Genomic DNA, 13018 nt, shown 5'->3' with positions numbered 1-13018 from the left:
CCCTAAACCATAAAAGGCAGTTTTGGAAAAACATTCAATATCATTCCTTTATACAAAATTATTAATCTTTCTTCCTTAATGACCCTTTTTTCTAACCTAAGAGTAGTTAATGTGATTTAATTTTCACAACTGTGAGTCACTGGAAAACTTTAAGATTTCTTCCCAAATCTTTAACCACAAGGCTATCCTAGGCAACAAGTTTCTTTGGTCACACTTGCAGAAAGGGTAGAGATCATTTGCAAGCACATGCTATTCAACACAGAGGGCTATCACAACTCATACTCAACTTCCACAAATTCACAGAAAACATGTGCTGCAATAGCCTCCCTCCAAGTTCAGTAACCCATCTTCCCTCTCAAGAAGCGCATACCTGTACTCAATTTTCAATCTAGAATTAAATATAAAGACTCCAAAAACAAAGCAAGTGTAAAGGAAACATTGCAACTCCTCATAAAGATATCAAATGGCCATGTTAAGAGGCGATGCTAATTTTTTTAATAGGATAGTAAAAAATAAAATTAAAATACTTAGGAGATAATAGGGACAAGCAGAGCATTTCGCATCATCACAGTTAAACACTTGCAAAATTAAAAAAAAAAAAAACAACAAACAAAAACCAAACACAAAAAACAGTATCAGCCAGAACCCATGCTAAAAGCATGCATGAATACTCACATGCAGACATAGACATGACACTAGAGCCCAGTTAGGATGACTTTTCTTTCTTTAAATAAAGCCAGAGGCAATTCTTCCAAATGATGTTATAACTACACAGCTAAGGTGTACTTGTAAAGAGCCCATACTTCGGCCAATTAAAATCTACAATTATTTTTCACTACTTTCAAAACCTTTGGGGATGTTTTAGGAGATTTAGGTATAGAATAAACTTTTGAACAAACTCACACGTTCCCAACAAACTTGAATGTATCCAAAGTAAAAATAACACCCTTCACAACTTTCACAAAATGTCTGTGAAATTTCCCTACACACAGAGAATTTATCTCCTCTCACAGAATTCACAGCTAGCAGAATAGCACTAGACCTTAATATTAAGCAACCTGAGACTATTTCATTTCTGCAACACACATTCCAAAAACACTCTCCAAAACACGGCATTTTAATTAACACACCAAGAAAACTCCCTGAAGACCTGCTACACACAAAAGAATTGCTTTGAAATCAACGATTCTGCACGCTTCCCCCTGTTATCCTTCTTTAATTTATCAGACTAGGGCCGATTTGACATCTTTCCATTAAAAAAAAAAAACAACGAACCACCCCTCTGCTAGAGGCAGAGGTGCTGCAGAGGTGATGATAACCCTAGGAAAAGAGAAGCTGTCTCTTTAAAATGCCCTGCTATGTCCCTGATCCCACGTGGAACCAACATCAGCAGCACTTTCGCATTAACTTCAATGTGAGGCGAGATGAGGCATCATTATTTCATATAAATAAAACGAGGAGACTGCAGAATACATTCTTTGTAGGAGACAAACAGGTGAACTGAACGTGCCAGGGAAATCAGCAAACCCTCGCAGAAGAGGTGCCCTGCCCCTGAGCCCTCTCTGCTCTTCCTATGGAGCACTAGCTCAACCTCACACCAACTCTGAAGAATCCAGTTTAAATAGAGGAGAGAGCCACCAAGAAAACTTGAAATTCAAAGGCAACGAAAGTGCACTTTATAAACCGGAAAGGTTTACTCTTTGCCTCACACATCCTAATTAGATCAGGAAAGTGACACTACAAAAGCATTACATTCCCGTCCGAAAAAAAAAAAAAAAAAAAAAAAGAAAAGAAAAGAAAAAAAAAAAAAAGGGGGGGGGGGGAGAAAAAAAAAGAAGGAAAAAAAAGGGGGGGGGGGAAGAAAAAGACAGAGGAAAAGAAAGGAGCCCCCATCTCCCCAAATCCCCCAAACACATAGACACATTAAAAGAAAGCATTAAAAAAGGAAGCTATAAAGCACCACATACAGCATTTATCTTATCTAGGATCATTCCACATTGCCCCCAAGTTATACACTTTCTGCACCATCATCTCCCCCTACCTCTCCGTCCTGAAAGGGATTTTCACGTTTTCTCATTGTCGGTGGCGAGTTATAAGAGGCTTTTGCCTTTCCAAAGAATTCATCAACAAAAAAAAAATAATAAATATTAACTCCTTGCTCCCTGAAACCTTAAAACGGTCTCGGGAAGACACGGGTTTTATTCTGTTACCTTGAGGAAGAAAAGGGGGAGCAGCCCCGATTTTTAGGTATTTTTTGGCATTTTTTTCTGATTTTTATTTTGTTATATGCCTCAGTTCTCCCTCCATTTTGGTTGTTTATGATACTGACAACAAGCTGTCCCTGCTCTCTCTCTCTCTCTCTCCGGATCTCTCCTGCTTTCAGTTAGCAAACCCCCCTCCCCAATGCAACACGACTCAGCACTTACTTGGGTTCACACTTTTCTCTAAACACACACCGATGGGGAAGGGAAAAGCTCCTGGGCTACTCGGAGGGGGAGAGCAGGCAAATTCGTTTCTTTATTACGAAAAAAAAAACTTTTGTCCAAAAAACGACGGGAAAGGGGGGTCGAGTGCCCCAAAGTCACTCCGGATCCCCCCAAAGACGCAGCCGCCAGGTCCGGGGGACACCCCACGGGTAGCCGGGTCCACGGGGGAAATTTCTGTGCGAAATTTGTCCGGTTTGAGGCGGTGGGCGAATTTATATTAATTTTTTCCCTCATTTTTCGGCACCGCGGTCTCTAATGTCTTCCGCTCCCTCTCTCGCCGCTCTCGCCGCTGTCACTGCATTCACAGCACAGGCTCCGGAGAGGCGAGGAGGGGAGGGGGGCGGCCGCGCCGCTCCTGCCCCTGCCCCTGCCCCGCGGCCCCGGGCCCGGCCCGCCGCGGGGGTCGGCGGCGGGCACCCCGCGCCCTCCTGCCGTCCCCCGGGCAGCCCCGCCGCCTCGCCCGCTCCTCGCGAACCAACAGAGCGCCGCGGGGAGGGAGGGGAGGAGTGGAGGAAACTCCTGAGAGAGGTTTTTCTGAAAATCATCTCTTTCTCCCTCCGAGGGAGGGGAAGGGGGGTTGGGGGTTGGGGGGGGGGCACCGCTCGCCTCGCCTCCCCTCCCCTACTTTTCCCCCCCCGGGGGGGTCCGACGCGGGGCGGCGGGGGGCTGCGGGAGATGGGGGGAGAGGGATGGAAGGGAGGGATGGTTAACACAAACTTTTCCTCACTGCTCGCTGCTCCTCTCTCCTCTCCCCCCTCCTTCTCCTCCTCCCCCTTCATAATTTAAATAACCCTGATATTTCCCTGCTAAACCCCGGCGCCTGCCCCCCAAACCCGCAGCAGACTCACCGCGGGAGCCTCAGCATCCCCTCTGCGCCCCGTTTCCACCCTTTACAGTGTTCTCCGATTTTTCTGTAATTTTTTCCCCATATTTCGGGCTGGACGCGGCGGGCCTGGAAATTGTTTGCTTTCCCGTCTTTCCAGCAGCCATTGTAGTGTATGCGCTGCGGTGCAGCCCAGCCTGCCGCACACGCCGCGCCCACACCGCCCGCCGCCCACACGCACCGCGGGTTGGACGCCTCCCCCAGTCAGTCAGGGCCGCGGCCGCGCCCCGCCGCCGGCGCCTGCGGACCGCGCCGCCCGCCCCGTTGGTGGAAGGAGGCGCCGCTCACGGCCGGGGCGGGCGCGGCGCCGCCGCCATTGGCGGCCCGGCCGTGCCACTCAGAGCCGCCGGGGCGTGGGCGGCGGCGGCGCGGGGCCGGGGGGAGCCGCGGGGCCGTGAGCGGGGTAGGCTGCGCCCGTACTTAAGCGCGCTGCCCGAGCCGCTGACGTCTTTCGAATTGGAGACGGGCTGCCCCCCTCCCGCCCCGGGCTCCCGCGGACACGGCCGGGGACGGAGGTGAGTGCCGCCGGCGGCGACCCGCGCCGTGCCCGTCCGCCGCTTCCCCTTCCCGGTCGGCGGAGGGAAGTCTCGCTCGACCTTCGCCTCCCGCGGGCCGGGGCAGCCCCGCTCGGGCCCGGCGGCGGCGCGGCCCGGGCACCGCTCCTGGCGGCAGGTGGTGCCGAGGGGAGGCGGCGGGAGCGGCCGCGGGGAACGACCCGGGGCGGGGGAAAGGGGTCGCCGGGCGCATCCGGCCGCTCCGCCGCCGGCGGAAGGCAGGGACCGGGCGGGGGGCGCCGGCCTCGCCTCCGCACCTGGACGGCCCCCGGCTCTCCCCGGGAAGCTGAGTCGGGCTAGGCGGCAGCTCCGCTGTGCTGAGCGTCAGGGCCCGCCGGCTGCCTCCGCCGCCGGAGCAGCTCGAAAAGCCGTAGGATTTTTAGTACGGCCTTTTCTCCAGGGCTCAAAGTTTTAATGAGCTGGTCTATACTGCAGCGTAATTAGCGAGTTTGTATCTATATGTCCGCATCTAAAGCGGACCAAACGCTTTTCAATGGGCGACAGCCTGTAGAAAAGTGCTCTGATGGTTTATGAACCGAAAAAGCCCTAGGGTTAAAGAGTGCCAGCAACAGCCCTGGTTCTCTGTGGTACGGTTTACAACTGTTAATGTGTTAAAGCATAATTAAGAACTGTGGAATAGACAAGCCTTCGGCTGTGGCTGGGCTCTGACCTGTAATCTGGAAGCAGGAAGGGAAGCCCGTAGATGTGCAAACCTGGGAGGAGGGGGAAGCTCGCTTCCTGCCCAACTGCTCGTTCAGTCCCAGCAGCGTTTCGGCGTGACCCGCCTGCCCTTCCAGCTGGTAGTGCTTCGAGTCCGAAGTACTTCAGAGAGCAGGAGAGAGGAACTGGCGTAGGAGCTATCAGACCTTTTGGATGGTATTAAGAATGTTTAAGCATTTGCCTGCTCCGAGCTGTGCATCTTCATTAGAGCCTGAAGTGCTTATTCGTTAAGTGGGTGTTAAATGGATTGTGTCTATCGTTCCTTAGAACGGGCACGGTTGCAGACTCTGATAGCGTAATCAAATTGAGAGTGTCAAGTGCAGCTTGTATAAGGAGTACTGGTTATGACGGCACATCCTATGACTCCCAAGTATTCTTTTGGAGAGTAAGTCTGAAATCGGACTAATACTGTACACCTTGAGGCATGTATGCTTAGGTGGTAATATATCAGTGAAATGCAGTGTTATAACACAGACACATGGAAACATCTAAAAATCTTGTATCTGTTGTGGTGAGTTAGGTGAGGCATTGTGGTATGTTGCTTTTGCTTCCTACTTCTCCCCTCCCTTCTCCTCTCTTGAGGTTTGTGATGGTGCTAGTATACATCTTTGGGTTTCCATTTGAGTTGGAAGTGCTTCATCAAAAATGCACTTACACCCACCAGAAAAAGAACATTTGTCTAGCTTGTGAAATTAACTTATGCATTGTATAGTTATCAAAGGAAAGTGAAAGTATTGGCCCCCCCATGCTGTTAATTAAAAGTCCCATTTGCAGAATATTACCGTATTGAAAGCAAAGAGTACTCCAAGCTGCAGGAAAGTATACATGCACAGCTTGTAAAACCTAAGACTTGTTTGCTGGGAATTGTTTACTCTTGCCCAAAGAAGAAACCCCATCTAAAACATGTTTTTTTATGAGCTACAAAGAGCAGTATTTGAATTTATTTTTTTTATCTGGTATCAAGCAATACAGACTTTTTACTTCAGACTCAGACTTATCACACACATCTTTGTGCACAAACACAGGTCTTAGTTAAGAATTGGCATCGGTGTTTTTCAAGAAAGTGAAAACCAACAAGATTAAGCTGTGTCCTTCATTAGCAGTACTTTAATTTGCTCCCTCTGTCCTGTGTTTCTGATTGCATTGATTCAAGCAGTCATCTGGTCAACATTAATTTATTTTTTGTTAGATTTAGTACTTGTTTGGGACACATACCTGTAGTGCCATATGTGTGCTGAAGGCAATGTATAGGAAGCTGTAAAGGGAAGGAGGGTCTGCTGTTCATCTTGATGTCATCATCTTGGATCAGTGTAGATTCTTGGCACTGAATTCTGTCTCTCAAGCTTACAGTTCCTAGAGTCAGTGTCAAACTACTGAATGGTAAAAAATGTGATTCAGGCTGTCATACACAGTGTAAGTGGGTCTGGTCCCACCTTGCGGTGAAACCAGTTCTTTTTCTGTTAAATATTTGATACAGCAGCACAGGAGATAGTTGGGCACTTGTCATACCTGGGAAAGCTCAGTGAAGATGCAGATGTGATCCAGCTATGGAGCAGGAACAAATCTGGAAGAGTTTACTTGTACATTCCTCCCACACACTATTAATTGAAGTGTCTACAGTGTGTTGGCTGTGAACAGGTTCTCTGGAGCTGTTTCTCCTCCACATGGTCACTTCCTCCATGATACACAGGCTGGTGTGAGAGGGCTGCTGCAGCGGTTCTGTTCTCTGCAGGAATTCATCAGGAGTGAGCAGTCTTGGTGACGGGCTAAACTTACCAGTGTTGTCTTGCAGTTACCACTTTTGAAATAATGCTTTGCAAAAGGAGTTAGGGGTTTGTTTGTTTGTTTTCTTTAAAGATAACCAAACTCTGTGTTACTAGAAGGCCTTTATAACATCCTGAAATTCAGAGTTAATGCTGAGTTACTGTGAAGAGTAGATACTTAACCTGTTTATTTTCCCTTTCTAGCCAAGGTACGAGTGTCTGTCTAGAATGTCCAGGCATGCAAAAAAGCTTAGAGATCACGATATAAATCCATGTCTAGCGGTAAGATGATCAAATTGAGATTTCTGCCTGTACGTTTCAATGTTAAATAATGCACTTTCTAGAGGACTGTTTCGTAGATAGCACACTTGCATTATAGCACTTTGTATTAAAAGTTTCTTGAGTGAAGATGGGAAGGGCTGAAAGTCATCCATTACAGTAAGCATGAAATAAGTAATTTCCCATAAATAGGAGTTATACAACTGATAGCAGTCTCTTAAATTTTCTGTCCCTAAAACCAGAGCCTGAAATCCTGGTTAGACAAGCTTGGTTATTTTTTAAGTCTTTTGTGAGCTATACCAAGCATCATTGTAAACAACTATTCTGTGGACTCTGTACTTACTGTCTGAAGAGTACTATTCTCTGTTATCTCCAAATGAAATCACTGCTTGGATGTACTGATGATCCTTTGTAATAGGTGTTCCTTTGCTCTCTTTAATAGTGTTCTTTCATCTGAAGAGCTCACTCCTATCTTCATAGATATTCTGGGACTTGTTAAAATATTTAAACACTGAGTACAGTAACTTCCCTCAACTCTGAAGTATGTTTTCCCCTATTAAAGGAAACAGATGCCACTACAAAATGTATGGATGACAACAACTATAACAAGGATCTGTGTACTGATTATTTTTTGAAGTACAAAAACTGCAGAAAATTCTGGGTAAGCACAGAAAACTTTTTAAATTTTACTCCCTGCTTTGTTTTATGTGCATTACTTCTGACATGCTGCTTTCTGAACCCTTCAGACTTGGCTAATGATGTAGTTATGGTAATTTACCAGCCCAGGTAGTCTCCTTATGCATTGCTGGAAGACTTAGGCACATGCACATCAAAGTACTTCACTTGATTGTTCTGAATTTACTCTCTTGCATTGTGAGTCAATGTTCTTGCTGTACCTGATGTTTTCCTCTGAACTTGAGTCACATATTTCTAGTAATAAGTTCTCTTTTAAACAAGTTCAATGACAAAGTTCTGAGTCAAGGTAAAGATTATCTGGTTTCCCACTGGCTTGGATCACGTTTACTTTAACCTAATATAAAGCTTATTTATGGTGGTAGGGAGGTATCATGAGAAACTATGTGCAGTTAAACTGTTTTCTGCTGTTTCCTTTCCTTATACCATTGTAGTAAAGTTTTAACCTTTAAATACTTGTGAGACTTACAAAACCCCCATATTTACAGACAATTGTGCATTAGTCTGGCACAGCGTAATGGGAAATACTGATTGCACTGTATTCTGAAGCAACAAGGTAAACTATCAGGTATCTTGAACTAACTACTAGTACATTTAGGCATCAGCTAATCAGACCTAGAGTACCTGGCTCTTGATATATAAAGCATTTTTCTATTAAAGAATATTTTTCATTCAGAGATCAGGAGCAGAGGTTCTGCAAAATCTGTTCTCATGGTCACTTTGTTCTACTTTCAGCACGAAATTATGATGCAAAGGAAGAGAAGTGGTGTGAAACCAGAGATGCCCTCAGCAGAAGAAAGAAAGAAAATCTTGGAATCAATGGGAAAGCCCTACTGACCAGAAACCTAAATTTGATTGACTGTTGTCACTGTATATATGAAGATTTAGCAGCACCAAGTTACAGTTTATTGAACTGGATTTTACAGTTGCCTTACCTTGGATTAAAAAAAAATAGCTTAAATTTTGAAATGTGTGAGCTTTCTAGGATAGAACTTCCTGGGTTTATTTATACTTCCTGTCATAGGAACCTGGCCTCTTTTTATTGGAACATAGGGGTATCAATGCAACTTGTGTAGAAACTTTTGGAAGAAGAAGCTACCTTGCTGTGAAATGCTAAATATGAAATTAATGGGACTTGCAGAAAGTCTGTTTGAAAAGATGGGTTTGGCGAGCACTGCAGTGTGGTTCTAAGACTGGAGCAGGCTGAGAAGCTGGTACATGCAACATATTTCTTGCACTCAGCTGTTCTGCTCAATAGTATGGATTTACCATGTGTGATTTTTATCACTATTTTCACATGTTGTATTCTGTGTCCCCAGTTTAAATACCACTGTTCATGAACTAAAATCCTAAATCCGACAAGCTGGTCATTAGGTCTGCCACTGCACTTGTCAGGGACAGCAGAAGCTTGCAGTAAATCAGATCTGCAAGCTTTGCGAGTTAGAAGGTTAGAGAGACTGGTGAAGGTAAAACTGAACTCCTCACGTCTGAGTTGAATGGTCTGTGGATAGTAAATAGATACTTTGGTGGCAGGCGGGGTGGGGGGGAATTGCAGACATGTAAACAGATCCTCTGAGTGACATGGCAGGTTTAACTATAGACTAAGACTCTGGACAGCTGAAACCTGGAGTTTGGAAATGCTTACTCATACAAGATTACAAAGCTCAGTTTAAACAGGTAGTCTAATCTTAAATAAGGTTGATTCTTTAGCTAAATTGAACAACTAATAGATTTAAACAGGTTGCTGCCTAGTAGAAAGAGTGTTTTTTACCTTTTGGTGTCCTGGCTTAAACGCTTTTATCCTGTGATAAAACAGAAAAACTACTGCCATGAGCTCAGGTTCCATGTGAAATCCTTTAGTTCTTACTGGGATCAACTTGGCAGAACTCTGGCTGACCTCATGAAGGATAGTGTAAAAGTGTTGTCTCTCTATTTAGACTGTTTTGGAAAGGCTTCACCGCTTTCTGTTTCTCCTGTGTGGCTTGTCTTGTTTCTTTCCACTGTAGGCCTATTTCAATGCTTGCTGTAATTTTTATGTTGCGTCCTTGTTGTTTGATTTGACTAGTAACTCCACAAAATCTGCTTTTGCGCCTCCTTTCTGTTCTCCATCTACATCTGAGTTTTGAAATGGATTGATCTTACTCTCTCTGTTGGAATAAGTGGATAACTCTATGCCTTTTGAGTATACAATTCTCCAAGCAAAGATGTGCAGCCTTCAAGCATGTCACAAGTTCTCTTGTCAGTTCCTGGCAAGGAAAATGTACTTTTGTCCATCAAGATCATAAGATTCTTTTTTTCTAATTACTTTCTCTTCACCTAAAGTACAGACTTTGACATTTTCCTCTTTTTGTGCTTTTTGCTGTTGTTGTCTTTGGTCAGTTGTTTTTGGTGAGGGGTTTGTTTGTTATTGTTCCCCTGTGTGTAGAGCTGAATATATTTACATTCTAGAGTCAAGAGCTTGCTGTTTTCTGTCACATTCTTGCCACCTCTTAATACCCTCCTACATACCAATCTTTCCGCTTTTTTTCCCCCATTTGGCACTAGTTCATTTTTGACTGATTTTAACATTTTGGTCCCTTCTCATTGCAGTTTTTTTCTAATACCTTTTTTCTGTCTTTGATTTAATGATGTAGTCTTGCAATGACTTTCTACTACAGCTCCTTTTGAAGGTCACATGTTCTCTGCTCTCTCTTTCATAGTGAGAGAACTTCTTGCTTTTATTAAACTTAGCCACAATACTTCTTCATTAACCATGCCTCTCTTTGATCTTCTTGTTCATCTGCAGATTTTGTGGAGCTGTTGTCCTCTTCCTTAGGGCTGTGTCTCTTCAGACTCTTCTGGCTTTGCTGCCTTGCTTGTCTAAGGGCACCTTCTCTCCTACTTGGCACAGGTTTGTCATTTGCCACCTCTGCTGTATCTTTGGACATGTTCTTTGCTCCTGTGGCTTTAGCTACTATTCTAGTGCTTGCTGTTTTTCTGTTGCTGTGCTCTTAAATTCTGGGCTTATGTTAAAATCTGCAGTATATTTTAAATAGATGCAAGAAAAACATCATCTTGTTCTTGATATGGTTATGCCCATATTTCTTTGCATAAGCTCAAGTTCCATAAAGTTGTCTCATTTATCCTAGGGTTTCCTTTCAGGTTCATTTTGTATGTAGAAATGCTCTTTCTCTTAGGTTAACACTTGGACTTACAAGTTACATTTTTTCTGATAATATTTGCCTGGGAAGCTTCTGCTGGCATTGTTTTCTTTTAAAAGATGACTGGCCTATTTTTGGCATTGATAGGTACCCTGTGCTGCTTTGTAAAGGGTTGGTAAAGAACTAGTACTGGTCTTCAAAAAATCAGAAAGGGAGATGCATTAGTGCTTTCAGGTGTCAATGCAAGAATGTGGGATCATTGGATGGGCTAAGGCACATGTAATGCAGGAACTGTAGTCTAACATTAGACTTCTGATCATCAATGGACGCACATGGTACGCCCCCGTGGATGTTACAACAAAAATGAGCTCAGTGTGGAACTGAGGGCAATTTAAGCAGTGACCTTGTAGATTTAATTCAGGTAATCAGCCTTCTGTTGTAGGGAATGCCATTTATTTCCGTTGCATATGCCTTACTGTTAAGTAACAGAAGTTTATGAAAAATCTTGGGAGAGCAAGGAGTTTTCTTTCTCATGTTGTAATGTCTCTCAAGAGTGATCTTTTACTTGAGTTTGAGTTGTTACTATTGTTATCCCTCACTTGAGGTTGCTGCTTTTGCTTTCACTACTGAATCTCGAGTGGTAAAGTGTGATAGCTAAAACATAAGCTCTTATGAATTGAGATTTTTCCATTAATTTTTGTAGCGTGATTAACTGCTTTTGGTTTTGAGCCAAAGATAATGGTCTTTTCCTCATACCTGAGAGCTTGCATTCCACGCTTCACTGAAACAGAGGTACGCTGCAGCTTGCCACTCTTACTGGATGAAAGAAACCTGGACTCAATTCTTTATTTCCCTAAAGCACATTCTTGTATGTTAACGCAGTGGATTAATATAATTAATTAAGAAGGAAGGGACCTGTGGGTTGAGTTTTGTGTTTTGGGGTTGTTTTTTTATATGTATAACTACTCCTTTTGATTGCAATACAAGGACCAAATCTGGATAGTGGCATTAATGTTTGATAATTTTTTAGTTTGACAGCTGGATGGTGCTGTTGTACAACAGACTGAAAACAGAAGCACTCCACCCACTACGGGCTCTTTCAAGCTTTTTTGGTCCCTTCCCACAGAGGTGGCAGAATTCATCTAATAGAAAAGAAAGATTTCCCCTGTCTCTAGACTTTAAAGAGAAAAGGAGGACAGGAGTCTTAAATCATTGCTGGGAAATAGGAGATTTCTTTGCAGTCTGAGTAGCCTTGGAATATGGTCCTTAATAGATTTTTTTCAGTGTAGTTATTTGATCACAGCTAGGCACGGAGCAGCAGCTGTATGCTTTCTCCCAGGTCTAGGTGAATATCTTGATTCCCACATGTACATTTTTGCTATCTCATTTTTTCTCTTACCCTACAGTGTAAGGCCCTGTCTAGCTCAGAGTCTTCTGTTGCCACAATTGGGATGAATCTGTGCTCTTGAAGATGTTCAAAGGAAGTTCACAAAATTGCCGAGTATGCTGATTTGGAAGAGACCCACAAGTATCATTGAGTCCAAGTTGTCTAGATTTAGAGTCCTGAAAACTTCTTTGGATTTAGCTGAAGCTTTTGAAAGGCAGGGAGTTGCATTTGTTGCTGCTCTGAGTCTCTTTCATGGTCTTGTAATGAAACTTTTGCACTGAAGTGATCGTGAACGTGTGCATAGATCAGCTTTTGGTAAAACTTTTGCAGAACAGATAAGATGAATTTAGGGTACAAAATGTTATGTTGCTCTAATGCATTTGGAGACAGCCCTTAACTCATGTTAAAAGTATCTAGACCTTAAAAGTTGGTATTCCAAAACAGCCATGAAAGAAGTAATTATTGTGTGGAAAAACGGTACACTGTTGCAGGCTTTTCTTTTCTTGGAAGAATCAGAGGCAACTGGAAGAAACAATTCTGTAAGTATTAAAGTAGTAAAAAGTAACACAAGCAGACTACTTCTGAATGTTTGCCTGGATGGGCAAGGAGGTTTTGGAGGAACTTAGGAATAAAAAGATGTATCATCTTTGGAAGGAGGGTCAGATCTCTCAGAAAGTATTTAAGGGGGTTGCTAGAGCATGTAGGAAAAAAAAAAAAATATGGAGGCCAAAGCTCAGTTTGAAGTTAAAAGGGCAACTTCTGTAAAGGATAATAAATAATGTTTTTACAAATATATTAATAGTGAAAGGAAGGGTAAGACCAACCTTTGTTCTTTATTAGATATGGGAGGGAGCTCAGTAACTGCGGATGAGGAGAAGGCAGAGGTCCTTAACTGAGGCAAAGAAGGCATTTTCAGTGGGAAGATGGTTTGTCCTCAGGACGACTGTCCTCCTGGGTTGGTTGATAGAGTCAGGGAGCAGAATGGTCCCCCTGTTATCCAAGAGGAGGCAGTCAGAGAAGTGCTGAGATGCTTGGATATTCATAAATCTATGGGCCCAGATGGGATCCATCCCAGAGTGAGGAGGGAGCTGGTAGATGAGCTTGCAAAGCCAC

General features: G+C 43.9%; 2 protein-coding genes across 5 annotated transcripts in view; one reads left to right on the top strand and one right to left on the bottom strand.

Annotated features, from left to right (window-relative positions):
- The window catches only part of PLAG1 (PLAG1 zinc finger), a 53177-nt gene extending 49626 nt beyond the window's left edge, over positions 1-3551 (bottom strand). For 3 of the 4 annotated variants that reach the window (XR_005702964.2, XM_040077167.2, XM_040077186.2), the window contains exon 1: positions 3335-3519. The gene's annotated coding sequence lies outside the window, so the exon portion shown is untranslated. Of the gene's footprint in view, positions 1-3334 lie in introns of all 4 variants that reach the window. The other variant, XM_040077143.2, reaches the window with a different exon arrangement.
- Positions 3552-3744: 193 nt separating this feature from the next.
- Positions 3745-12487, top strand: CHCHD7 (coiled-coil-helix-coiled-coil-helix domain containing 7). Its single transcript, XM_040072533.2, has 4 exons — positions 3745-3884; positions 6611-6688; positions 7248-7346; positions 8114-12487. The coding sequence occupies exons 2-4, from the start codon at positions 6635-6637 to the stop codon at positions 8213-8215; spliced, it is 255 nt and encodes an 84-aa protein (XP_039928467.1). The 5' UTR covers positions 3745-3884; positions 6611-6634; the 3' UTR covers positions 8216-12487.
- Positions 12488-13018: the final 531 nt, after the last annotated feature.

This window comes from Hirundo rustica, chromosome 1 (genome assembly GCF_015227805.2).
Source record: "Hirundo rustica isolate bHirRus1 chromosome 1, bHirRus1.pri.v3, whole genome shotgun sequence".
In the NCBI taxonomy this organism is placed as follows: Eukaryota; Metazoa; Chordata; class Aves; order Passeriformes; family Hirundinidae; genus Hirundo; species Hirundo rustica.
This window is presented reverse-complemented; position numbering and strand designations above follow the sequence as displayed.